The 25,452-nt window shown below is 37.1% G+C and overlaps 1 protein-coding gene across 1 annotated transcript in view; it reads right to left on the reverse strand.

Annotated features, from left to right (window-relative positions):
* Gfral (GDNF family receptor alpha like) overlaps positions 1-21,276 on the reverse strand; it is a 39,404-nt gene extending 18,128 nt beyond the window's left edge. Inside the window, exons 1-6 of the mRNA XM_051197078.1 lie at positions 21,255-21,276; positions 16,590-16,724; positions 12,804-12,956; positions 10,495-10,914; positions 5,524-5,854; positions 3,319-3,569 (exon numbers count right to left, since the gene is read on the reverse strand). Coding sequence (XP_051053035.1) covers positions 3,319-3,569; positions 5,524-5,854; positions 10,495-10,914; positions 12,804-12,956; positions 16,590-16,724; positions 21,255-21,276 — 1,312 coding nt within the window. The remainder of the gene's footprint in view (positions 1-3,318; positions 3,570-5,523; positions 5,855-10,494; positions 10,915-12,803; positions 12,957-16,589; positions 16,725-21,254) is intronic.
* Between the last annotated feature and the right edge of the window lie 4,176 nt (positions 21,277-25,452).

Raw genomic sequence — 25,452 nt, forward strand, 5'->3', positions numbered from 1 at the left:
GAAGTTTTCCCACATGTGGGTAAGAACAGTGGCTCCCAAGTTTGGCTACAATAAGAGTCATCTGGATGAGACTGGTTTTATATTAGAAATTCTATAAATATTTCTGAGGATGTTTCAAGTGTGAGAACCAAAAGTTCAATGTTTGTTAATTCCCCTTAGCTTGGAGCTGTGTTTGTGGCTATCAGAGTCTTCATTATAACAAAATAATTATTCCACATAAATTGGGGGAAACTTCTGCAAACATTTAATAGAAAATCTTGAAAATGTGCATAGTCTTTGTGAAATATGAAAAGGAAAATCCAGAAAGAAAACCCTGGAAGTCCAATTAATGAACTTGTTTTAAATTCTAAATGCAAACAATAGTCTTTAAAGTAGTGTGTTTAGAAGGCATGCATTACTCACTATATGATAGTCATTTGATACACTGCATTTCTTTCTCAGTGTGGTGTACAGTCTCTGGTAAATTCTTCTAGGATAACTACATGACACATCTCTTGTGTTGTGGAACAAGGTCACACCATACACATAGCATGTTCACTGTTGTAAATACATCTCCTGTTGGATATTATTAGGCCAGTTAGGCACCCCATTCTAGGAAAAGTGAGAGCAATAGTGTGTCAGTGCTCATGGTCTGTGGACATCTTCCACACACCACAAAAACAGAGGTGGACCTAGAGAGCAGTGTGAAAGAGAAGTGCTTCCTGCTGGCAGGACATGCATGGTGATCAATTTTGCTTTGTCTGGAAAGAGAAGTAGCTAGAAGATTAATTTCTAGGTCAATGAGATGAAAGGACAAATATGGAAATTTATAAACATAGAAGTGAGGGGGGAATATCATGTGAGAGAGTACAAACTAGTGGTGAAAAATGGGCAGACTTCTCTGGGAGACTCTATCCTCCATAAAAGAGTGTCACCCGTAACAAAGTAAAGTTAATGGGTTATACAATGTAAGTCTGCAGGGTCTCTTTTCAACAGCCCTATGCACATGCAAAGTGTGTTGCTATACTGGAAAAGATGACATAGTCTCATGATCTTTATACACAGCATTGTAGAGAGATCCAAAAGGAGAAAGTTTTAGTAAGAAAACTACACATAATATATTTGTGCAGAATATTGACTCTTCCAGTTCTTCACAAGTAATAAACTATTACCCATAATCTATTGCTCTATGCTTTGTATTCTGCCATATGTGGCAGACATATTCAAACATAAATTTGTACTTCCCAGCATAATAGTAAATACATTGGATCAGTATTTGGGAGACAATTATATTTTGTTGGAGATACAGTGGCAGAGATTGGTTATATATGCACCAAAGTACTTTTCCCTTCATACCAAGCACAGATGTGAACTGTTTTCCAGCTTTCCTTGAAGATAAGTGAAAGTAAAAGTGATGTACAAGTTACTTAGAACTGACCTACCAAAGTATCCAAAGCAATTCTTGCATTCTTCATTAGCAAGATGGATGTGTTGAATGGATTCTATGAACTCAGAAGAGAATTCAGCCACCTAGTAGGAATAGCTAGGTAACATCTGAATTTCAATAATCTTCCCAACTGTTCTCTTCATAGTAATTTTATGTTGATGAGAAATTAAACCTTGTATTAATCTACTGATATTTGGTATTGGTATTATGAGTCAAAGGTGGTGGTTATGTAGGCACCTGTATAAAAATAGGCAGATTGAAGAAGTACATTGCCACAGTATAAACCTGAAATATGTAGGAATATAGAACAGTCAGGAAGGTGGGAAATGCCTACTGGAGTCTGGGAAGACAGACAGCCTTCATATTCTACAGAGACCTGTAATTCTGTACAAGAAAGGGAAATTCAACAACTAAACAACCCATTGTTCGGAGAGGATGTTTTACTACACAGCATGGATGACATTATAAATTGACCATTTTGCATTAGTATTGTGTGAGATTTTCCAATAAAAATGGTGACTTGAGATAAGAACACATTAGCTTTTCAAACAGAGAGAAGAGTGATTAAAATGTGAACTCTCTAATATTGAGTAAAGTTGACTCTAGGCCATGAGTAAGAGATAAGACTGAGCAGTGGCACAAAAGTCCCATTAAATCCAGTGCATAGATCAGTGTGTAAGAGGGCAAGGCACATCAACAACAAACACAGGCAACTTCTGTGGACTAGACAGGTGCAAGGCTAAGGGCACCTGGTAGAGACAGTGTCACTGTCACTGGCAAGGGGAATGACAGCATACAGAAACACACATGAGCTGAAGCTGCACACTCCTCTGGTATGTCTTATGAGCTGTTTTCACAAAACAATTTGGGAATCTCATGAGAGGGATATGATGCCAGAGTACTCAACCCTAACTAAGGCCTTGGCATAAATTTCGGTGTTCTTTTCCCTACACTGAAGGTTAACACTCTCTCTCTCTCTCTCTCTCTCTATATATATATATATATATATATATATATATATATATATATATATATATAAAATTTATATTCCATCTTATCACTAGAGGTTGCTCTGAAAGTTTGCTAAGTCCAAGGGGGAAGAAAAATAATACAAAGGAAAGATTCCTCACAGGCAGGAGAGCTTAAATCATAGAGTTTTACAATCAATAAACCCTGTTGAGCCTAACTTGATTATCCACACACAACCTTTTGTAGTTTGTTCCCTCAGTCTTTCTGAGATTAGCATCTGACTTGCTTTGTTCACTGCTCTATTTACAGTGTGACAGTAGAAGATACTTGATAAATACCTGTATATTTGGTTGTAGTCACCAGCAGTTCCATTGTACCATATAGCAGTCTCCAGCTATATTGTTAAAGGGAACACTAGAGCAGAACTTGCGGTCCTAGCCAGCAGTGTTTGCTAAATACCAGTCTCAGTAGAACCATGCGGTATTATCAATACATGATCATATCCAGACAAAAGTGTCAGTACAATGCACCCAAGGCTAATGTATAAAACTGTTCAGGTAAGTCATTAAATGGTTAATGATTTGAGGATTAATATTTGTAGCTAATTTGGTGTTACATAACTGTGAATAATGAATGCTTTCAGCACGTAAACAATTCCTTTCATGCTTTTCATATTGAAATCAATAAATGATAATCAGTAGTAACTTATCAACTTAAAAAGTATATCACTTTCTGATAAATGAGAAAAAAAGCAAAACCAGAACACAACCAAAATAGTAAATACAAATTGTCTTTATGAGGATTATGGTGGTGGTTGCCTGGATTGCCATTTTTTTTTTTTTTTTTTTTTTTGGTATAGTAGAAAACAAGATAGATATGTATGTAGGTAAGTAGATAAGCAATCTTTTAATTGGATAACTTACTGAAACACGATTTGCTCCGAAGCATGTGCTGGAAAGTCATGCACAAAGGTTCTTCGTTCTGTGTGATGCTCCTGCAAGCACATGGCACTTGGAGGACTGTCCCAAAGGTTCCCAGGTAGGCGACCCTGCAGCTGTCACTCCCAGAACATGTAAGGTCTTGCTTGCTTAGTGTGCTGATGCAGGCCTCGTCCTCTTGGCACTTTCCTGTCACACGGGGCCAGCATTCTGACTGGAATGTTCGATAGTGTGTCCTAGGAAAAGATTGAGGGGCTGGAATCAGCCTATGATTAGAGTGATTTCATGATAATATGTGATTATCTCCCACCTAGTGAAACACTGGCATGGTCCCAGTAGAAAGCTAACTTTGTACTTTAAATGTCACTATAGGTAGTATGGAGAAAGAAAATAAACAGTGGGACTATGAAAATTACTGTCCTTTCATGAGAGTTTCCTTCATTTCTATTTTTATCACCATGGTGATGATTTGCACTGCTCCACAATAGATTTATTGAAAAACTTTTAAGCCTCATATGATTTTGGAGCTAACATTTAGACACTGTCCCACACCAGGAAAATTCAAATAAATGCACCTCCAATCCAGATTTTCTACATATTGGGATGCGCTTTATTCTTTGTCCACTCTCCTAATTATACCAAATAGTATTTACAGAAATAATTTGAGATTTTTTTTTCTCTTGGACAGCAAGAACTAAAGGCTGTGGGGGCATGTCTCATCAAAAGAGATTTCACAATTTCTTCCTTAAGTTACAACTTTTTCAGTCTACTTCTTAGGCTTTTTTGGTTTTCTTTTGGGACTATAATTTAATTACGACATTTCCCCCTTCCCTTTTGAAAGAATACGAGTTAGACTCCTTGGTAGACAGACAGACAGGCAGACAGGCCATGGTAAATTTCCAAGATGGCTGGCTTCTTCAAACTGACCAACTCTAAATTAAGAGCAGAAAACTTTTTTAGAGGTTTTTTTTTTTTTTTTTTAAACCCAGCCCTCAAGAAGAGATTGGAAGTTTTCAGCATCCAGAGCCCCTCCTCCGCTTTGCCTAGGGTCTCCCCCCCCCCCCCCCCCGCCTGCTGCCTGTGTGTGCTTCCTTATCCCCAATAACCTTTCCTTAATGGCAATTTCTGTCTGTGGTGCTTGCGATTTCCCTGCTGCTACCTGTTGGGCTCAAGATTTTCCTTGACCTCTAGACTGTATTGTTTTCCTGCTTTCAACCTCTCTTCACCTGGAAATCACTCATAACTTTATATGGTACACATTTTCTTATTAACTGTCTCCTCTGACTCTAGTAAGCAGTAAGACAGACCTGCCTAACTGGCGCCTAGATAGGTGCCTGATTCATGTATAATTTGAAAGAACGAATCAACAACTGGCTTTTCTTTTCTTCACTACACACCGAGTGAGGATGGGAAGAGGGGAATGGAATACATTTCCGACATGGAGCACACAGCTGTGCTGGGCATACCCACACCGTACTCAGAAGTACCTTGTTCCCACAGGCTGAGAAAGAAAGCATTTGTTCTAAAGTTTGAAGAGTCACCTTGGCAAAATTAACAGCATTTTTTCAACAGGGACCACATGGGTTACTGGCAACCTAGTAACCAAGAACTCCAGAGGCTGAGGCAGAAGGATTATCGACTCAAGGCTAGCCTAGTATAGAGAGGAAGGCCTTATCTAAAACAATCAAAACCCAAACAACAACAAAAATTCTGTAATCGCATGGATAAAAGGCTAATTAATTAGGAAGCTGATTATGGAACAGATGTGAGACAGATGAGGCTTGGAAGACAGTTTCAAAAAGCCTGACAGACTGTAGGCCCCACATGGTAAAAGAAGATAACCAACTCAAGAAAATTGTAGGCTGCATGTACTTACATGCTCATGCATGCATGTGTGTGTGCATGCACACTCACATGACAAATATGATCTTTAAAGAATGATATACAGTCCATCAAGTTCAACATAGGGCATTTCTCCAATGTAAACGCCTATTCTGCATTTTACATTTGAATTTCAAAAAGGATACCACACATGTACCACAGATTCACAATGGGAATTGTCTGGCTTTATTTACACCCTTTTGGATGATGGTGGGAACTCCAGCAATGGAAGGAGATCAAATGTTAGGACTGGACTATAATAAATAAGGTGCCGAAATAAGAAAGCAAGGTATGTGTGTTTTTACTCACCTGCATAATTCATCATTTCGGCAAGTGTGAATTACACTGAGGCAAGTGGGGGGTGGAACTATGTTCAGTGCACATGGCTTGCTGTGAAGAGTTTCTTTGGACTGCTGACAGGGTATATCAGATTGAGCACAGTCACAAAAAGCCAACATCTGGGCAGTGTTAAAAGGCATATTTTGATAGAAGAACCGTATGGCTGCTTGGCAATGTTTCACATCACACAGATTTCCATTTGCTGAGCATGCTTTAAGGTAAAGGGCCAATTGTGCATTACAAACCACATCCCCTACGCATGCTTCTGTCACTTCCAAACAAGACTGCATCTGTCTGAATCCTGAAAGCAATAAAATTCCCAGGTCATAGAAAAATAAGCATAAGGTTGTATCTATAGACTCTGCAAATAAAACTCTGGGAATTCAATAAGCTGAGTAAAAAAAGTGTATCAGGGTGCTACGATTTCTTTAAAATTATAAATTTAGTGATGCTTGAGGGTGCAACATTTGAATCATCTTTCATCAGTACTATGTGTGGTGATACAGACTGGTGGGGAATGCAGAGGACCAAAATGAAACTTAAGGGAAAAAGTATCTGACTCTAAGTTTCTTAAAAACAAGTAACAAATCTTCAGAAATAGAATTTGAACAATGTAACTTATTGTGAGCTCATGGTCATGAGTCAAAATCATTATTCTGTCACAGTTAATTAGGGATGGATAAGAAACTCTGAACAAAGGTGCTACACAGTAATTGCTGCCTATAAAGATGCTCATATTCTGATGAATATATGTATTTTGTATGTATGTATGTATGTATGTATGTATGTATGTATGTATATGGATTGTTACCTCTGCCATCACTACAGGCATACACAAACAGTTGGCTTGTATCATCAAAATATACTCAAAATTTATGCAACTATTTATTTCAATGTACGAATACGTTTCAAAATATCTACAAATAGATGCCAGAAAGGCAAAAAGTTGTTTTCATATTCTTTGTTGGAAAGAATGTCATCATTTTGCAGCATGTTTTTTATTGCAACATTTAAAGTTCACAGATTACTTTGTATAAGCATATCATTAAGAATTCTGATAATAATATTTAAATCATGTCATCCAGATTTATACTGTGGGAGAAAAGGTAGTTTATACATATTACCATGATGTAAAGTAGTCAGATCCCATTTGTATTTATTATCCTTTTCCATGTTATCTAAAAAGAAAACAAGAAATTATTTCACTATTGTGTAGCTTTCAAAATTTCCTAGAAGCTATGAATGCATAGTCAACCGAATATGTACAAGCATGTAAAACACTTAATTGTTGATCTTTAAAATTATTGAGAGGTAGATGAAGAAAAACCATGCAAGTAAATTGAGAAATGCTTGTTTTGTGGATTCAGTTACTTGAAGATGCAAGTTAATGCTAATGACCAAGCCTATACTTGGTGAAAAGAAAAAAGAAAAGAAAGAAAGGAAGAAAGAAAGAAAGAAAAAGAAGAAAAAAAAGGACACAAGGATTTTATGAAGAGAGGAAGAGAAAAAGAAAAAAAAAAAAAAAAAGGAAAGGTAAGGAAATTTCCATACCAACAGGAACATACATCAGGTAAAAATACAGTTTTCTTTCTAGCTCTTAGTCTCTAAGAATTTTAGGATTAATAAAAGTAGAATTAGAAAATTTCCTTGACAGAACCTTCCATTCCACAAGCATTAGTTGGGTTTTGACAGGGTACCAGGTAGCATACTAGAAAATAGAAGTATGCAGTACTTACGGCTGATATCCCACAGCTTCCTAGGAAATAAATACAACTAAAGCCAACACAAAATATAAGGTTCAATAACAGACTTATTCTGCAATTGTTCCTAAGAAATCAACTTTTTTCTTATGTAAACACCCTCTCATGACTAAACTTGTCCTTGTTGGGCTGTCTATGCTCCTTGCTCATCACCCCACTGAAGCAAACATTGTACTACTGTAAGCAAGTTCTTTTCAATGCTGTGTGTCTGAAACTCCTCAGACTCTGCACTGCTCTAGCTGTTGTTACTGTATAATTTTATCTTTCTGTCAGTTGGGTAAAGAAGCATCTTTTCTTCTGAGATCCAGGCCCTTGACTTTCTGAGGAAGAGCTGACTTCTATTGCCATGGTACTAAAATTAAAATAACATTAATTTTATTTAATACCTATATTAAATTCAAAACATAGAAAAACAAATAAAAGCCAGATTTCAGTGAGTCTTTCAAATTTTCTAAAGTACAGACACAGACATACTAATATAGACAAACACCAGTATTTGGTCAAACTAACAAGTTTTGTGCTACAGACTAAAACATATTCAAGAAACTACCCCTGACCATCAATTTGTAAGCCCTTTATTGTTATTGACTGAATATCTATGCTCTGTTTTCTTAAACATAAATGTTAAAGCTCCAACCCCAAGTGTATATGTGTGTGTGTGAATATGGTATTTTTAAGGAGTCTGTGAGGGACAAATAAGGTCATAATGGTGGGACATTGGGTCTCATTGGGTGGCAAACTTTTCTTAAAGAAGAAGCACCATATGCTTCTTCTGTCCCCTTCTATACCCATTCTTTAGTACACATCAAGAAAGGGCCACATAAGGACATGACAAGAAGCTAAGGGAGAAGGGAGAAGACTTGACTATCTGGGCTTTCTCTTTCCAAACTGTGAGACATAAAGCTTCTTCCCTCCAGACCATTTAGTCTATAGGGCTTTGTTCCCAGCCTGCATAGAACAACCAACTCATTGTGTGAATAGTTATCAGCCAAGAAACAAAATATTTATTTTTAGTATAAAAACTGAACTTCATTTCAGATGGTATGCTATTTTTGCATGTCCTATGTAATTCAGTACAATAAAATGTCTGTGTATTAAATGCAATCATCATGTCATTTCACATGTGTGTTTGTTATATTTGTATATGTATGCACGTATTTTTCTAAGAGGATATTGTCAACAGTAGGTTCATTATTGAATGATAGTTAAAAGACAATTTGTTCTGGGGCTAAACAATTATGCACCAACCAAAGCTGTAGTTGAGTTTTAAAATTATATACATGCAAACACATCAAAAATTAAAAAACATTTCCTAAATTTGTGTCAGAATCACTCTCATTTGTCTTCTCTTCTTTAACATGATGTATCTGGAGCTAACTGCTTTCAAATATCTGATTTAAATGTTATAATCTAATTAAATATGCTTATAATAAGTTAATATTTTTCTGTAAGATGATAAATCAAATTAAATATAACAGAAGACTGATTTTTCCTAACATTTAATGTAAAGATCCTCAAAGTGAACCAAAAGGGTCACTTGGGGAAAAGAGGGGTTCAGTGTCCTGAAGTCTGGCTCATCTCTAGCCCCCTTCCCAGCTTTGTTGTGGACAGCTGCTGACTTTCATTGTGGAATCAGGGAGGGTGTTTTTATTGACTGTATCAACTTCTACATTTTCTCTTGTTGACCCACGTCAAACAACAGCTTGGAAATTTGGCATCAGCTCACCCTGCTACCATTCTTGTCTAAGACACCATAAACTTTTTTTTGGGGGGGGTTGTTAATCATGATTAGTTCAATAGGCTTATAATGATCTCTTCTTCCTCTCAGTTTTCACCTTCTATGCAAATCTCATGCCCCTATGCCAAACATGGAATCAAATATAGATTTCATACTTAGACTTGAGATCATCATTTGGATATCTAGTGAACATCGCAGACTCAAAATGTACACATCTGGATCTGGATATCTCCTCTGCACTCCACTAAAGCCTAATGAAAGGAATGACAGTGGTGTCTTTGGAGTTAGTGACTCAAGAAAAATAAAACAAACGAATAAAAAACCTTAGAATCAACTTCAACTCTAGTTCATGCATTCCCATGTGATTCAAGGATATAAGCATATTCATAATCTAACATACATACATACATATATTTGGTCTGTCATTCAACATTAAAGTCTCATAGCAGTCATGAGTACAGTTGAGTCAGAGCTCACCTTTAACTGGTGCTTTCTGAGGCATAGTGTTGATCCACAAGGTTACTGACTTAACCTGGACTATCATCACTCATATTCATTGTAGATGCACAAGAGGAGGACAAAGTGTTAGTCCCTCACCTTAACAGGAGAAAATTCTGCAAGTTCAGTACTGTGGGCAAGCGACCAAGTTCTTGTAGCATTTCAGCATCTCTATCAAACCCTGTGTTCCTTCCCATGACTTTGCCTGCCAAGCATTCATCTCAGTACTGTGCATGCAAATTGGCTTCTGCTTCTTTACAACCTATTTCTCTGGAAAGTGGGACAAGAAACTCCTTCCTTGAGAATGCAAGAACCCAGAGAGCACAGAGAACAGTCAGTTTTGTTTATTTGCTCTCGGGCTTAGAACTTACCACAGGAAGGTAGAGACACTAAATGAATGACTATCTCCACGTTTTATCTGTTTCCTTTTTTTTTTTTTTTTTTTTTTTTTTTGTATTTTGTATTTGGTGTTTTGAGACAGCATCTCACTATGTAGCTTTGGCTTTCCTGAAACTCACTCTGTAGACAAGACTGGCCTTGTACTCATAGAGATCTGCTTGATTCTGCCTCCTGCCTCTACAGCTGTTTTTTTTTTTTTAATTTTAATATTTCTTTAAAATATAGCAATCTTCTCCAATGAAGGACAGATTTCCTTCTTTCACTATATATATAACACATTGTAAATGTTTCCTAAGCATTTGATCAATGAATATGTGAATAACTTAAGTTGTCAATATGCTAGCAAATTAAGTCACATTGATTCATTCTTCCTGATACCCTTTGTCTGTCACTGTATAGAGATTTACAAACATTTAATTTCCAAGAGAAGGTCAATATTAACTTTCAAGGTAGCAATGACAAATAAACCAGAAATTAAGTATTCTTTAGTTAATGCTTTTTTATGATTTTATTTAATATTCCTAAATTATTCTTTTAAGTACCAACCTGAAGCAATGCCCTCCTTGAATCTATTTTCATTGTCTTGGTTGTCTTGACTGAAGGTAGGAATTTGATTGATTGGCGTATCCTGTATGCAAATGTCTTCAAATAAGCTTTTCCAAATTCGAATACAGTCTCCTTCTAAAGGGGAACCGCACTGACAGTCCCACAAAACTGTCTCTCTCAGACTCTCTCTTAGGGCCACACACAACTGTTGACCACTAAGGGTGTGGCATTGTGCTGTTCCTTTGCCACAGGCTTTCTTAAAGTTCTCATGGAGCAGAGAGCAGTTCTCAGATTCCTGGCAGGTCTCTGCTGCTGTGACACAGTCATCCTTCCTTTCAGCCATTAAAGATGTATCTTTCCCCTGGAACCCTCGTGTGACATTTGACCTTGGCACTAAATCGGAAGGCAGAGTTGACTCCTCTATGAATGAAGTAAAAGGATGATTTAAGTCCATTTATTCTTTATGTGCTTGGTAATGTGTAAGGGGCTACCACATGTACTGGTTTTGAAGGTATGGAGCAGTCAGGGGTGGGGGGAGCAGCTGAGGCTTGGCACCTAGCTATGATGGAATCCTTTCAGAGAAGTCAGGAGGCCATTAGTAAATGTTCAGTTTAAGATGAAGTGAATTGATGGGATCATGGAAAGAAACTGAGGTTTGTCACCAAGTACTGATGTCAAAATCCCTCCAGAGAGGCACCACAGTGGAAACCCCAACATGTAGAGATGCTAGGACATGGGATGTCCACCAAAGATAGCAGTATGTTTGGAGTAAGCCTACAAGATGAGCTGTGTGTTCTGTGGATGGCAGAGCCACAGATACAGAGTTTTCCATGCCCTTTGTAGGTCAGAAGACTGTGAATGAATCCCAGACTCAGTCACTGAGATAGTTACACTGTTGGGAGTTTGGTTTTGCTTTGATCTAAATACAACTGTCCCCTGCTTTTTCCCTCTTGGAAAAAGAATTGCGTAAACTATTAAATAAAAAATTCATTCAAGACTCTGTATAAAATGACCTAAAACTGAGTGCAAAGGCAATTTTTATTATCTTTGTATTATGTTTTATTATTATAATTATAAAATATTATATTTTATTTATTCCTTGAAATTATAATGCATGTTCAAAACATATTTTGATCATATCCACCTGCTACAGGTTTCTCCAACTTCCCCTAAGATCCACCAAATTGTCTCACTCCAGATACTAATTCCTTTTCTTTATTTTTTTATTATTACTATTATTATTCCACTGAGTTAAAATAATGCTACTTGGGAAACAGGTTTGGAAACATCCATGGAGCATGGACAACCTACCAGCACAAATATCTCTGAACAAAGGTGATTCTCCATGTCTTATTAGCCATCAAATGTCAATTCCCTCTCTGCTAGGGGTGGGGCCTTGGAAGCTCCTCTCCCACCCGTGCTGGAGTTTAAATGACTTTATCTTGTGTGGGTCTTGTGCAAGCAACCATGGCTGGTATGTGTTCACTTGAGCATCAGCTGTATCATACCGTGTCTAGAGGACAGCATTTCACACCTCCTCCCCAACCTCCTTCACTTACAGTCTTTGCACTTTTTCTTCCTAAGTGTTCCCTGAAGCTTGATTTGGGTGGGGCTTACAGATGATTCATCCGCAGATGAGCACTTGCCATCCATTTTTTCATTAAAAAAGTTGAAAGTCAAGGCCAATTTATAGTCGAATGAACGCCACCAAATATGAGAAAGACACAGACACAGACACAAACAGACACAGACACACAGATACACACACACACACGCACACACACACACACACACACATCTTCTACAGATATTAAAATGACAAGCAGAGAATACTATTAGTACCATATTACAGAGATCTACAGAGATAGAAGTCATAAAGAGTCACATGGAAAAACAAACACTATAATGAAAATACAAAGAATGGAAGACAAACTACAAATTCTCACTCATGACACAGAAACTAGGCCAATTCTATAACAATCATACTAATTTATATTTTTATATATCATATGATGAATTGTACAACCATAGTACTGTTTAAACCAGTAACTGAACAAAGCAAGAGTATCAATTCTTTCTATACTGTTTTAAAGTATAGAAAAGAAAGTACTTTCCAATTTGGTTTTAAAAGTCAGCATTAGACATATAACAGAATTAATAATGTAAGAAAATGTGTCATTATCATGCTTTAACTCAGTCATATCAATAAAATATTAGCAACTTAAATGCTATAAATATACAACAAATGAATGCACAAGGACTGGGGAGGATATAGTTTTGAAATAAAGAACTGATTCAACAAATATTACCTGTTTGATTGATGCATTTTTTCCCAAAAAGTTTGTTCACTGTGCAGTGGAGATCATCGATACAAAGACACTCTTTAAACTGGAAATTTTTTTCCACCAAAGACTGGACACTCAGTTTACAATATGATGAGTTATTTATCTTGCAGGAGTCACCTGGATTTTATAATCACATATAACACCGAAGACAGTGATCTGAATATACATTATAGTTCTCTTTTTCAAAGTACTTTTAATACATCAACCCAAGAAATTAATGAGTTTAGTAAGATTATCTTGGTTTGCTAAAGGATGTTCATCAAAGTGATTTTGTGTCTTCCAGACTTCTAACACTAAACAAATATTATTATTGTCTATGGGATGTACTTTAATATATGAATATTAAGTTTGATATAGTCCTATATATAGGACTCAAAGTACTCTGTCCCTTGGTAATTAAGTTACCCAGAAATCTCTAAAAAAATTCATATTGTTTGTCCCCCCCAAACACTGAGAGAATCAGAATGAATTAGGATCTGCTGAATATACATAAATTCTGGGGTCTGTTTTTAAGCAATCCACAATTGAGAGATTTTTATATAATAGCATCTGGATCAAGGGTGGAGTTGCTAGTATAACTACTATGATTCCTTCAATGCTTAGGAATTATCAAACAGAAAATAGAGAAACTTGACTATACCTTCTAGGGTCAGCTTACTTATTTTATTTTGCTCTCTCATCCTCCCAAGAGGGTTGTAATTTGCCTGCTTATATAGAAGGCAAATGCCTACCACTGAGCTATGCATGAATCCCCAGATTCATTTATTTATTTAAACTTTCTATACATTTTAATCAAAATATAATTACATAATTTCCCCCTTCCCTTTCCTTCCTTGAGCTCTCAAATCCCCTCCCTCCTACACCTGACAGCCTTTCTTGTCTGATTATTACTGTTGACACATAGATAGATAATTGGACAATAAATAGATATGTATATGTTTGCAAAGATACATACATACATACATACGTACATATATATACTACCTGAAGAGTCTGTTTTTATTGTTTGTGTGCATATGCTTTCAGGGCTGACACTTTGTGGACAAACAATTAGTCCACTCAACCCTAGGAAAGATTAACTTTCCCTTTCTCAACAGTAATGAGTTGCCTGTAGTTGCTTTTCCAGATGAAATGATCCCCTGAGATTTTTCCTTTCCTCAATAGTGTGTCTATTAATCTTGCCATTGTTCAGATCCTGTTTATTCAGCCATTTCTGTGAGAGACTGTTTCACAAGAAGACTTGGGCAAGATATGCATAAAGGTGCAGTAAGTGGCACTTGCCTGTTGGGATAACCAGTAGTTTTCTAATTGGAATGAACAGGAAAGAAATCATGGCTGGTACTAGACACCTAGCCAACTTTCCCTGACTAATGAGATAATGGATCTTAGAAGAAAATCTACTACTACAACTTTGCTAGACCTACTACATTCTAAGTCTATCAACTCTCATCAAAGAAGTTCTCCTTCCCTCTTTATTTTAAGATTTACTTTGTTTTATTTGGGTGCCTGAGTGTTTTGACTCCATGAATGTCTGTGCACAACATGCATGCCTGGTGCCAATGAAGAACAGAAGGTATCAGATACCCTGGAACTGGAGGTATAGACAACTGTGTGTGTTTAGAATCTAATCTAGGTTCTCTGGAAAGAAGCCAGTGCTCATAACTGCTGAGCCATCTCTATAGTCCCAAGAAGCCACTCTTTATAGTAAATGGATACCATCACAGAAAAGCACAACTGGATACAATCCAGACATCAATAAATCTTGCAGATAGGTGAATCCAGACAGCCCCTGTGGATGCGTCTAGATCCCAGTTCCTGCATCTATGGCTCATGGAGCATCAAGTGAGAGAGGGCAGAATACATATGCTGGCTCCGACTATATGAGACAGAATACCTGGAAGTCTGCTGTCGAACACCCTAGAAGTGACTTTTTAAACATGTAAGTGGTTCTAAATTTTTTATGAAAAGTTAAAGTTCCCTCAAGGCTTAGAAAGCATTTTATAAATAATGTTGAATAAATAAGTCATTTCTAATTACCAGTATTTTATTTTCTGGTTAAAAATTAATTTGCCTCTGATCTATATATTTTTTTCATTAAAAAACTAATTGAATTTTTCATTTGTGTATTTGGAGATTGTTCTCTCTGCTTCATATGCAAAATAATTGCTCAGATATTATAATGTATTGCAAATGACTCAGATTTATTTGCTAAAATAATAAATTTTATTTCATGGCATATTAACTACAATATTTTAATACCACATTTAAAGTTGCCTTGCCAAATATAGCTAGGTGTTTCATCATCACAGCAAGTAAGATGTTTTTTGTCATCTTCTGACCTCATCTACAAATACTTTATTCTGAGCAAATGTGTGAGCACTGGGTTGAATAGTTGTAACTCTCCTGTGGATGGAGATATTTCTCTTGTTTTTCTGGGGCAGAAAAGTCCTCTGCAAAATACTGTGGGACCATGATGATGGAGACCCTGGCATTGTTATGACTATAGGTCACTGCCTCTCACCTAGAACACTCTGTGCAAGGTAGGTGACATTCACTAGCAGGGTATTATCCAGTATTTGTAGGAAAGGTGGAGAAACATTATGTGATTTAACGAATTTTTCATTTTCCCTTTTTAATCTCTCAATTTGCACTCTTTTCCTGAAATGTTTAACTATAATAGGCACAATACAGAGACAATTAAATTTGTCCTAATGGCAGAATATAATTTTTAAAACAACTTTGGCATAACACCACCAAGGGAATGTTTCACTCTGTAGCGGGTCTGTCAATCTACTTTTAGTGAATGCGAATGTACTCTCAGCAGTGTTAGTTCAGTTACATGACTGTGTTCAGATGACTTTTGTTACTGTTCTGCAAATGCCAGTCACTCAATAGCACCCCCCCCCACACACCTCTCTCCACAACAACAAAGCAAGCAAACAAACAGAAAGTGGAGGCTATTAAACCAGTTCCATGGAATGCAGAGAGCAGCTAACCTCATCACATTTGCCCAGAACTTGAAAAAAATGGGAAATTACATTTATCTCTCATCTGACACTTTTAACTGGAAAAGTAGTTTCTGAATGTGGCAAAGCCATGGCTTCTGCCTCCCCCCCACTCTCAACTACAAAAACTCCCAGACTCTGCATCCAGCAGTCCTGTTTGCCTGCATTCTCTCTCTAGATGCTGTGTAACCTGGTCTCTGGGTGCTACCCTTCACAACAGCAGAAGTTTGCTCTCAGAGTCTGAGGTGCAACAGAGTCTTCATTCTCTTATTTCCCCCCTCCCACCCAGTTCTAACATTTTCTTGCAGTTACTACAGTCTTTGCTGTGATCCCAATCCACCCTCCAAACATTTGTACTGGACAACCCTTAAAACATATTTTAATTTCTTCATGACACAGTAGGAATAGAAAATAGTATACACAGTATATTATAAGTGTACAAATAAAATTTTAGTCGTGTTCTGAGAAGTAGGCATATAATTTTTGTATTTGTAGTGAGAGAAAAAAGTAATGATTTTAAATTTTACCGAAAGCTACCTCCAGTGTCACTCTAAGGGCCCTTAAATAATTAATAGTCCAATTTTATAACTATGTCCACTGATGGTGAGTCAAGTGAGTATCAAGAATAAATGAAATATTTAAAGCAAAAAATAATTTAGCTTCTAGGATTCTGTAAGATAATGTGAAATCTCCCTGCTATGTTGGTTGAAAAAATGCATTTGGATGGACTTTTAACCTGTTTTACCTGGAACAATGCAGGTGTCCTCCAATGATCTCCATGACTGCTCACAGCCATTTCTGTCAATTAAGCATTGCTGCATTAAATATGCACAGTCATTTGTCTGGGAAGTGGGCTCATTTTCTGAGCTTAGCCTCGCAGCTTGAACAACAGCAACAGCAACAACAACAAACAATGACATGTTAGCAGTGTTACAGTTTGGTGGCCATTTTCCTAAAATATAAACTATCAATAGTGAAAGACAGGATTATGGCCAATATAATGTGGCAGAAATATTGGGGGGCTGCAACAAATATTCTTTCTCTTCCCCATAGTTCTCTATTTAAACATGTAATTTTCATTTAATTGTTTTAATTATCATACAATATAACAGGTTTCATTGTGACAGGTTTCATACATATGTATCTTTGTATTTTAGTCTTATTTGACTCTGCTGGGGCTCCTTCCTTGTTCTCTTCCTCCCTCCACATGCTCTGTCTGTTTGATAAAGTGTTTAATATTCTTAAGTAATCAAGGAAGTACAAATGCTAATCCATTGGTCTTGCATCTCACATCAGTCAGAATGGCTCTTGCTAAGAAAACAAATACTGGTGAGAAAGTGGGGAAGAAAAGACCCCTATTCACTGTTGGTGGAAGTGTAAACTGGCAACTATTGTGGAAATCAGTATGGAAGATTCTCAAAAAAAAAAAAAAAAAAAAAAAAAAACAACAACAACAACAAAAAAACCTGAAAATCAACCGAACACTAGCATTCTTGGATCTATACCGAAAGAATTCTAAGTCTACCAACCACAGAAATACTTAGAGATCCTGGCTTGTTGCTGTGCAGTGTAAGATTCTTAGACATGATGTATTATGCTCTTCATTCTCACTTTGCATTTACTCATTGACTGGTAAAAGTTTTACTACATAAAAGCCACTTCTAAATCCAGATTTATTTCAGTTTTTGTGTATGTGTGCTTATGCACATGTGTGTGGGTGCACATGAAGGCCAAAAGAGGGGGTCATGGATGCTCCTGGCAGCCAGAAGAGCAGTCAGATCTCCTGGAGCTGGTTTTAAAGTGAATGCAAGATTCCAAATATGGCCATGGGGAACCCAACTAGTATCCCCAGGTAGAGCAGCAAGCACTCTTTTTCTTTACTTCTTCTTACATATTGATCCCAGTTCCCTCTCCCTCCCCTACTTTGTCCTTCCCTCCCTCCCTCCTTCCCATGCCCTTCCCCCTTCCCATCTCATTTCCCCCCTCTGACAGTGGAACCAGGATGCATCCCTGGTGCACAAAACAAGCACTCTTAACTACTGAGCCTTCTCCACTTCCTAAACCACTTCTAAAAAAATTTTTTTTATCACCCCTTAACATGAAATTCAAAACTTTTAAGACTTTGTCTCATCTGTTAGTGTCTGGTCGCTTTGATGATTTGCTCTCCCTCTTCCTCTAGAAATGGTCTGTTCTAGGTCCCTTGGATGATTCCTCACCACCTACAGCATCCGCTGAGAGTGAGGCATCCTCTTAGTGCTCAGTTAAAATATATTTCTAGTTTAAGTCCTGTTTTCAGAACTTTCTTGGCTTTATTTATACTCTTCATAGAGAATCCTATTTCTCCCATGGCTTGATGAAAATATCTGAACTAAAGATTCTCTAATATATAATTTAATCCTAATAGTTTCAATACCAAGTCTAGATAAAAAAAGCTATTTCCTCTGTCAGCATACTGTAGACAAGATTCCAGACTCAGATTAATTTAACCTTGTCTTGGTCTTCATTCCTCTATGATGAGTCACTGTACTTCATTGGCAATGGCACTGATAGTGTAGGCATCCAAACAACTTATGAAAGATGTTGTAATGCACCCTCAACTTCATTGTCCCATATCTATTCCCACGAAGTTTGTGCCTCTGCACTTTGAGCCATTGAACATCCTTCCCTGGTCAATTGCCTGTCCTTTGAGTCTGTTTCACTCAGAGAAGTTCTTTATGTCACCTTATGTATAGAATGACTTTTAGTACTGCCTTTTCTTTGATATTTACAAGTTATTTTTAGGGAAGTTTTCTGAAAGTAATCAAGAAAATAGCAATCCTAATTTAGTGCATTTTACAATGGAATCAATTTCTTTTATTATTTGCTTAGTCAATAAATGGAAAAATAAGAGAATCACAGTTGAGTCAAGGTTATGGACCACAAGCTTGTTTGAGCCTAGACATTTAATTATTTTTAAGGTGGGATTAGCTTTGACTATGAATTGCCAGTGACAAGGTAGTGTTAAGTATATTTCTTTTGTGTTACCTCTTTCCAAGCCTTGTTTTCTAAGAATCCAAGAAAATTGATTGGGCCCAATGTACTACTTCCTGAGTTTCTACTCTAGAAGGGTAAGCCCATGTGTTCAGCTCAGTAATAGTTTTCTATTTATTTTTCTTTATACAGGTTTTATCTTTTAAATTTATTTTATTTTATCTTTATGAGTGTTTTGCCTGCATGTATGATATAAACAAGCCTGCTGCCTGCAGAGGCCAGAAGAGGGAACGGGGTCTCTTAGAATTGGAGTTACAAATGGTTGCGAGCTACCATGTTGGTGTTGAGAATGAAACCTGGGTCCTCTCAAGATCAACAGGTGCTCTGAACCACTGAATCCTCCCCAAGCACCTCAGTTATAATTTTCTTACTGAGAACTAGGTTGGAACATATAAACTTTCTGTTTTCTTTGTGTGTTTGTGGACAAGCTTATCTAGTCAACCTGTATTCCAAGTTTGCAAACACAAAATGCAACATGGCTATTTTTCAACACAAGTTCAAAGTGATTTGTACCAGTTCAGTTCTCTAAAGACCATGAATTCATGGTTAAAGCTTAATTCATAAGGAAATGACATTTATTGGCTATGATCATTTTATCTTGTCCTCCTATATAGCTTGCCTAGTATTAAACTCAGCATATACCAGACTGGCTTTAAGCTCATGACCCTGATTTTGATTCCCCAATGCCATCTTGTGACCAATTCACTTAGGAAATCTCACATTTGGCTGCATGTCACTCTCCCAAGGTCTTCAGTGTGGTGATTGATCCCGAGTCTCATCCCCAAGTGTGTTTTACTTCCTTTTTCTTTTTCAACTTCTTGCTGAAAATTCCACCATTTTCTATATTTAGACGATGTACTTAATGAACTAACGAAATCATCTCAATGATTTGGTCCACATGAATCCAAAACACAGCTTTCTCTTTCAGGACTCTGCTTTACTTGTGCCAGGCTATGATTTATGGCTTGACATTTGAAATGAGATTTGTCAAAAATTCTATTGATGTTAAATGAAAACAAAAATCTGTTAAAACTAGTAGGATAAAGAATGTTGTGAAGTGTATCACCCTCTTAAGGAAATTTACCATTTCCCCTATAGTTTTGGGCAACAGGAACTTGCTGCATTATAACATGTAATACTAGGCAGTATGGGTCTATTTTCAGTCCTAACCATGTTAGTAATAACTTCCTTTTTCACAGCCCCTGGGTTCTGTGTTAACTTGGAAATAAAAGATGACAACAAATGACCATAGCTTTTTCAACCAAAGCTTTGAGGAAGAATGATATAGTTTGTATGATCTGATACATTGCTACAAAAATTGAAACTCCTAGATTTACCATTATAACAAAACTATAAATGCCAGAAACTAATAAAGAAATAAGGAAACATTATAGCAACGAGTAAACCCCTTAACACAGGAATTTCCACAGAGACACTGAAAATGTGCAAAGGATCCTTTACTTCCTGGCTAATTTTCTTGGATTTGATTTATTTTGTTTTTCCTTTTTTAAAATGTAATTTGGAATAACCCATATTATTTTCTGGCTCTTATTTAGCCCCATTCATCAACAACTATAGCTAACACTAAAGAAAATCCTGGCTTGTTTATTAATATCCAGTATGACCACAATTATCCTGCATCCTGAAACTGATATGTAGATGCTTACATACCCTGAAGAAAATATTAACCTTCATAAATCACATATCTACCATGTAGGTTTTTGTGGGCTCTTTGTTAAAGAAAATTACTTGGACTAACCTCTTATCATGACCCAACACAAGAGAGTGGAGCCCACATTTTACCTGTAGGCCATGAATGTCACTCAAGCGGCAGAGCTTTTAATTCAGAGCTTAGCAGCTTTTCTCTCCTCAGCTGGATCTGATTATTAAGGCAAACTAGAGGGACAGTTTGTGTTGATCTCACTCCCCTACTTCCTTCCTTCCCTTTTCCCCCTCTCTCTCTACCTCCCTTCTTCCTTCCTTCCCTCCCCCTCTCTCATCTGCTGTCAAAGCTAAACAGAAAAATAAAATTTTGCCATCCTTTAACTTGTAAGTATATATTGGGCAGATATCTTTTTCAAAGATTCTCGCACATATGAAAACTCAATAGATGTTAGTAAATAGTACAAAGCCAGTTGTGTTATGCTGGAGCAATGTGATGAGTAATGAAACACTCCTGTTTTGTATTATCCGTAGTCTTAGAAACAAGTGACTACAAATAAATGTACATTACTGGAAATAACATCAAAGTACAAGTTAGTAACATAATTGGCATTTTTTTACTATATGTCCCCATAAGCTTAGGCCAGATGGGACAGCATTCAGTTTAGGAAGAGTTAATACTGCAATAAATTCAGAACTAGCACCACGGTTCACTTACCCAGGAAAATGAATACTATCATGTTGGACAACTTGAGTTGTTCACCTGGAAGAAAGGCAGAAGCAAGGACACCAAGCATCTTCCCAGCAGAAACTTACAGAATAAGGGTTCCGTTTCTGCTCTCGCTTCCTAATAGCACCGCCAGAGTCAGCTTCTGATGTCACCATTTCCTCATCAATTTGTTTTGAGCTGGCTGTGAACTTTCCTAATTATATTAAAATTCAATTGTTCTCCTTGATGTGTGAAATTAGGATATTATGTTTCTACAAAAGCACACAAACCAAGTAACAGGGGAAATGATGCATTCGCTGCACATTTATTAAAATACTAAGCTGTACTTCCTGAATGTAATAGTCTTCCAAGGCTTTTGACCATGTTTGTCCCCTATTCATGAATATGTCTCATTAAGTCAATTTCTTATAATTTCAGGATATAGAAAAGGAGCAACAGCATAAACAAAACAGGAAAATTATTGTAAATCCAAATTACATTCAAATATGAAATGGATATGTCTCTTGTTTGCAAAAGCTTCAAACCCCAAGAGTATTGCGGTAAATAAGGGTCAGGATAAACAAATAGGCCGAATAGATGTTTATTCAGGGAGAAATAACTTACAACCTAGACAGATGAACACCAGGAAATTCAACCCGATCCTCTCCTGTCCGAGTCACGCCAAAAAAAGAGCGCCTTCCTCGCCCCCTCCGACCTCCTTCCTCAGGTCACCTCCGCCCATCGCTCCACCCCCCAATGGGCGTGGTCAGTGCTACAGAAGGACTACCTCACTACACAAGAGGACTAAAAATGATGCCGATTCTGTGACATGACCCCCTTTCTTCAAAACCCAGCCACAGTGTGAAAAATGACTCCTTTCGGTGATGCATAAATTCTCCACAAGAAGATAACTATTCACCTTATCTTCATTGTTCAGACTTGGATGCTGCTATTCCTCACTTTAATCAACAACTTCCCTGAACTTCAATTAAACAAACTACTCTGATCCCCTTTTTAATCTATGTTTAGTAAATATAAAGTATTACCTTTGCCGAGAAGTTAAAAAAAAAAAGAAAAAGATAATTAAATGAAAGAGGAGCATCTGTGTTGCCACTGCCACATAATTTATTGTTTTGATTACAATCTGTTAATGTTCATTTTACATTAGAAGAGAAATCAGATTTTATTTTTAAAATGCATACTGTTTCCTAAGACCCAATGAACTGAGATTATCTCTGCAGATTAAAGTAAATGACTTAATATAAGACATTACTCTGAAAATGGATTGATTATATCATGGTTGTAAATCACATAATGTTTGTATGTAGGTTATGTATAACAGAAGTCTTCTAATGGCGATATTACACCAAGTGATTTATTGATAAGGGAAATTTAGTACAATAAAAAATTAATCTCCTCTCTTTTTGAGTTCATGAGTTAAATCAAAGGGGAAAAATCCCAACGATACACAAAATATAGCAGTGACTCTTGTGAATAGCCTCCAGAATCAGGATACATAATTCACTATAGTTTTTTTGGAAGAGGCAATTGCAAAATTTGCTGAGTTCCAAGGGAGAACAGACCTAGACCACACCTCCTAATGAAAAAGTACCAACACAACAGTGGGAACATAGCATATGAAACGGGATATATCTTGGTGAGGCAATAATTGGAAGATAAAAGCTAGCATACAGATTTCCTCATTGACTCATGTTACCTCATTCTGTTATGTGATTATACTTCAATATAACTTCTAATATAATTTTCACCATTCTTCTGCTGGTTTCAGTACCTTCCTCCCAGTTTGACCAATTGTTAGGCAATTGTTCACTTTTTACCTTCTGTTACCCATTCCTTGTGATCCTCAAATATGTAAACAAACAAACACACAACAACAAGAGACCTTCAAGTTTAATTATCTTCATGTCACCACACTGGAGAAAACAGCATTACTAAATTTACTGGCTGTGTTAGTCAGGGTTTTCTAGAGCAACAAAACCTAACAGAATCTCTCTATATTTTTATAAGAAGGGGATTTATGAGAATGATTTACATGTTGTGGTGTAGCTACCCCAACAATGGCTGTCACACAAGGTCCAAAATGTGAAGAACAAGCATGCCAGGGAGAACACAAGCAAGCAGGCAAAGAGATCAAGCTTCCTTCTTTCCTGTGCTTATATAGGCTTCCAGCAGGAGGTGTGGGCCTGACTAGAGGTGAGTCTTTCCACTTAAAAAACCCGGAATTAAAGGTGTGTCTTCTCACCTCAAAGATCTAAATTAGAAGTGGATCTTCCCACATCAGATTAAACAAAAATCCCTCACAGATGTGCCCCTCCATGGTTGGGTTTTAGTTAATTCCTGGTGTAGTCAAGTTGGCAAGCAAGGACAGTCATCACACTGGCTGTATTTGTAATCACATTATTTTCCTTTCTGTTCTCTACCAGGGCTTTTGACATCATCAGTAGTACTTTCTCAACTATATTCTCCAAGATGGTCCCTACAACATTCAGAAGCAATTGAAATGTGTCTCTATGCAACTCTCCCCAATTGGCAAACATCTGGCTCCTTGTTACAGAAAATATTCAGTTTTTTCAGCATGTCCCTAGTCTTTAGTTTCTAAAATAAACGGTCAGTACTTTTATTATGTAAATAAGAACACAATTCTTCATGTTTTCCTTGTTTGTATTTATAGCTGCTTTCTATATATTGATTTTAAAGTACCCCATTCTCTCTGTGATGCTTCCTGCATCTTTCACTATCTCCCTCACCATCTCTCTCTTTCTCATGTTCTGTCTGCCTTTCTATGACTCTCTCTGTTAATATATTCTCAAGTTTGTAGAAGCTTTTGACTCTGGGTTAAATCCTGGCATAATGCCCCTTTTGTTATATTCACCTTACCTTTTTTCTTTCTTTCTTTCTTTTTTTTTTTTTTTTTTTTTTGTGTTTAGAGACAGGGTTTCTCTGTGTAGCTTTGGAGGCTGTCCTGGAATTAGCTTTGTAGACCAGGCTGGTCTCGAACTCAGAGATCCACTTGTGTCTACCTCTCAACTGCGGTGATTAAAGGCATGTGGCATCACCACTGGCTTTCTCCCCAAATCTTACTTGACATATCAGTTAAGCATTTTGTACTGTGGCTTCCTTGACAGTTGAGTCAGATGGTCACTATCTCCACAAAGGTCCTGAAAAATGCGAGCACAGATGATCCAGGGATCATCTGGTCTCTCCTCCTCCTCTTGTTCCTCCTCATCCTCTCCTTCCTCTCCTCTTTCTCCTTTCTCCTTCTTCTGTATAATTTGTGCATAACAGATGTAGTTTCAATAGCACTTGGGGTCATCTCAAGTCTGAGAACTTTCCCTTAGCTTGTGCCTGGAATCCTAGGCCTGCTAGTATTACTGGCAGGCTATGAAGTGATGCCTCCTCCTCTCTAAAGAGTTGAAACCTAGGTCACAGCCTGCAGACTATGAAGACACAGCCTCTTCTCTGGACTCTGAGTATTGCAAAAATGGTGAAAGATGAGTAAACTTAAGCTTCCTTAAGCCATTTACTCAACTTTGTATTCTGCATTTAAAGTGAATCCTACTCAGTAAATATTGAATTTCAGTTTGAAATTGTGAATGTGGGTACCAATATTTGCTGCTGTTTATTCATTGTCTTTGTTTTCTATTCTTTTTAGATCTTGTTTTAGCAGTATTTAAAAAATATATTCATGGGATGTATTCTTTTAGACTAATTGACTGTTTCAAATTGTCAACATTTGATACGTTCTGGATTCATAGCCCATAGACCTATGGTTTCTTTTTTCCATGTAGACCCAAAATATAAGGATCATAGGGTAAGATATATAGTGTGATGCAACATGTCAGCAGACAGAAAGGTGGACTGTTGGGAGACTGCAACTGAGGTGCAGGATGCCCTGCTAAAGAGCACCAGAGACTTGACCTGAGACAGATTTTGAAGTAAGAGGCTCCTGGGTGCAAATTCATGTAAGAGAAAAAGGTGTTTGATTTCCTTTTACTGATATTAATACATCCAAATATTCCCAGGAGAGAGAAGAGTAGAGAGAAGGAGAGAGACACAGAGAGAGAAAAGGGAGAGAGAGGGAGACAGAGACAAACATAGAGACTCTGTGAGAAAGACACATACACACAGAAAAAGACATGAGAGAGAGAGAGAGATAGAGAGAGATAATAAGAATGACTCATCTACT

The sequence above is a fragment of the Phodopus roborovskii genome, unplaced genomic scaffold (genome assembly GCF_943737965.1).
Source record: "Phodopus roborovskii unplaced genomic scaffold, PHOROB, whole genome shotgun sequence".
In the NCBI taxonomy this organism is placed as follows: domain Eukaryota; kingdom Metazoa; phylum Chordata; class Mammalia; order Rodentia; family Cricetidae; genus Phodopus; species Phodopus roborovskii.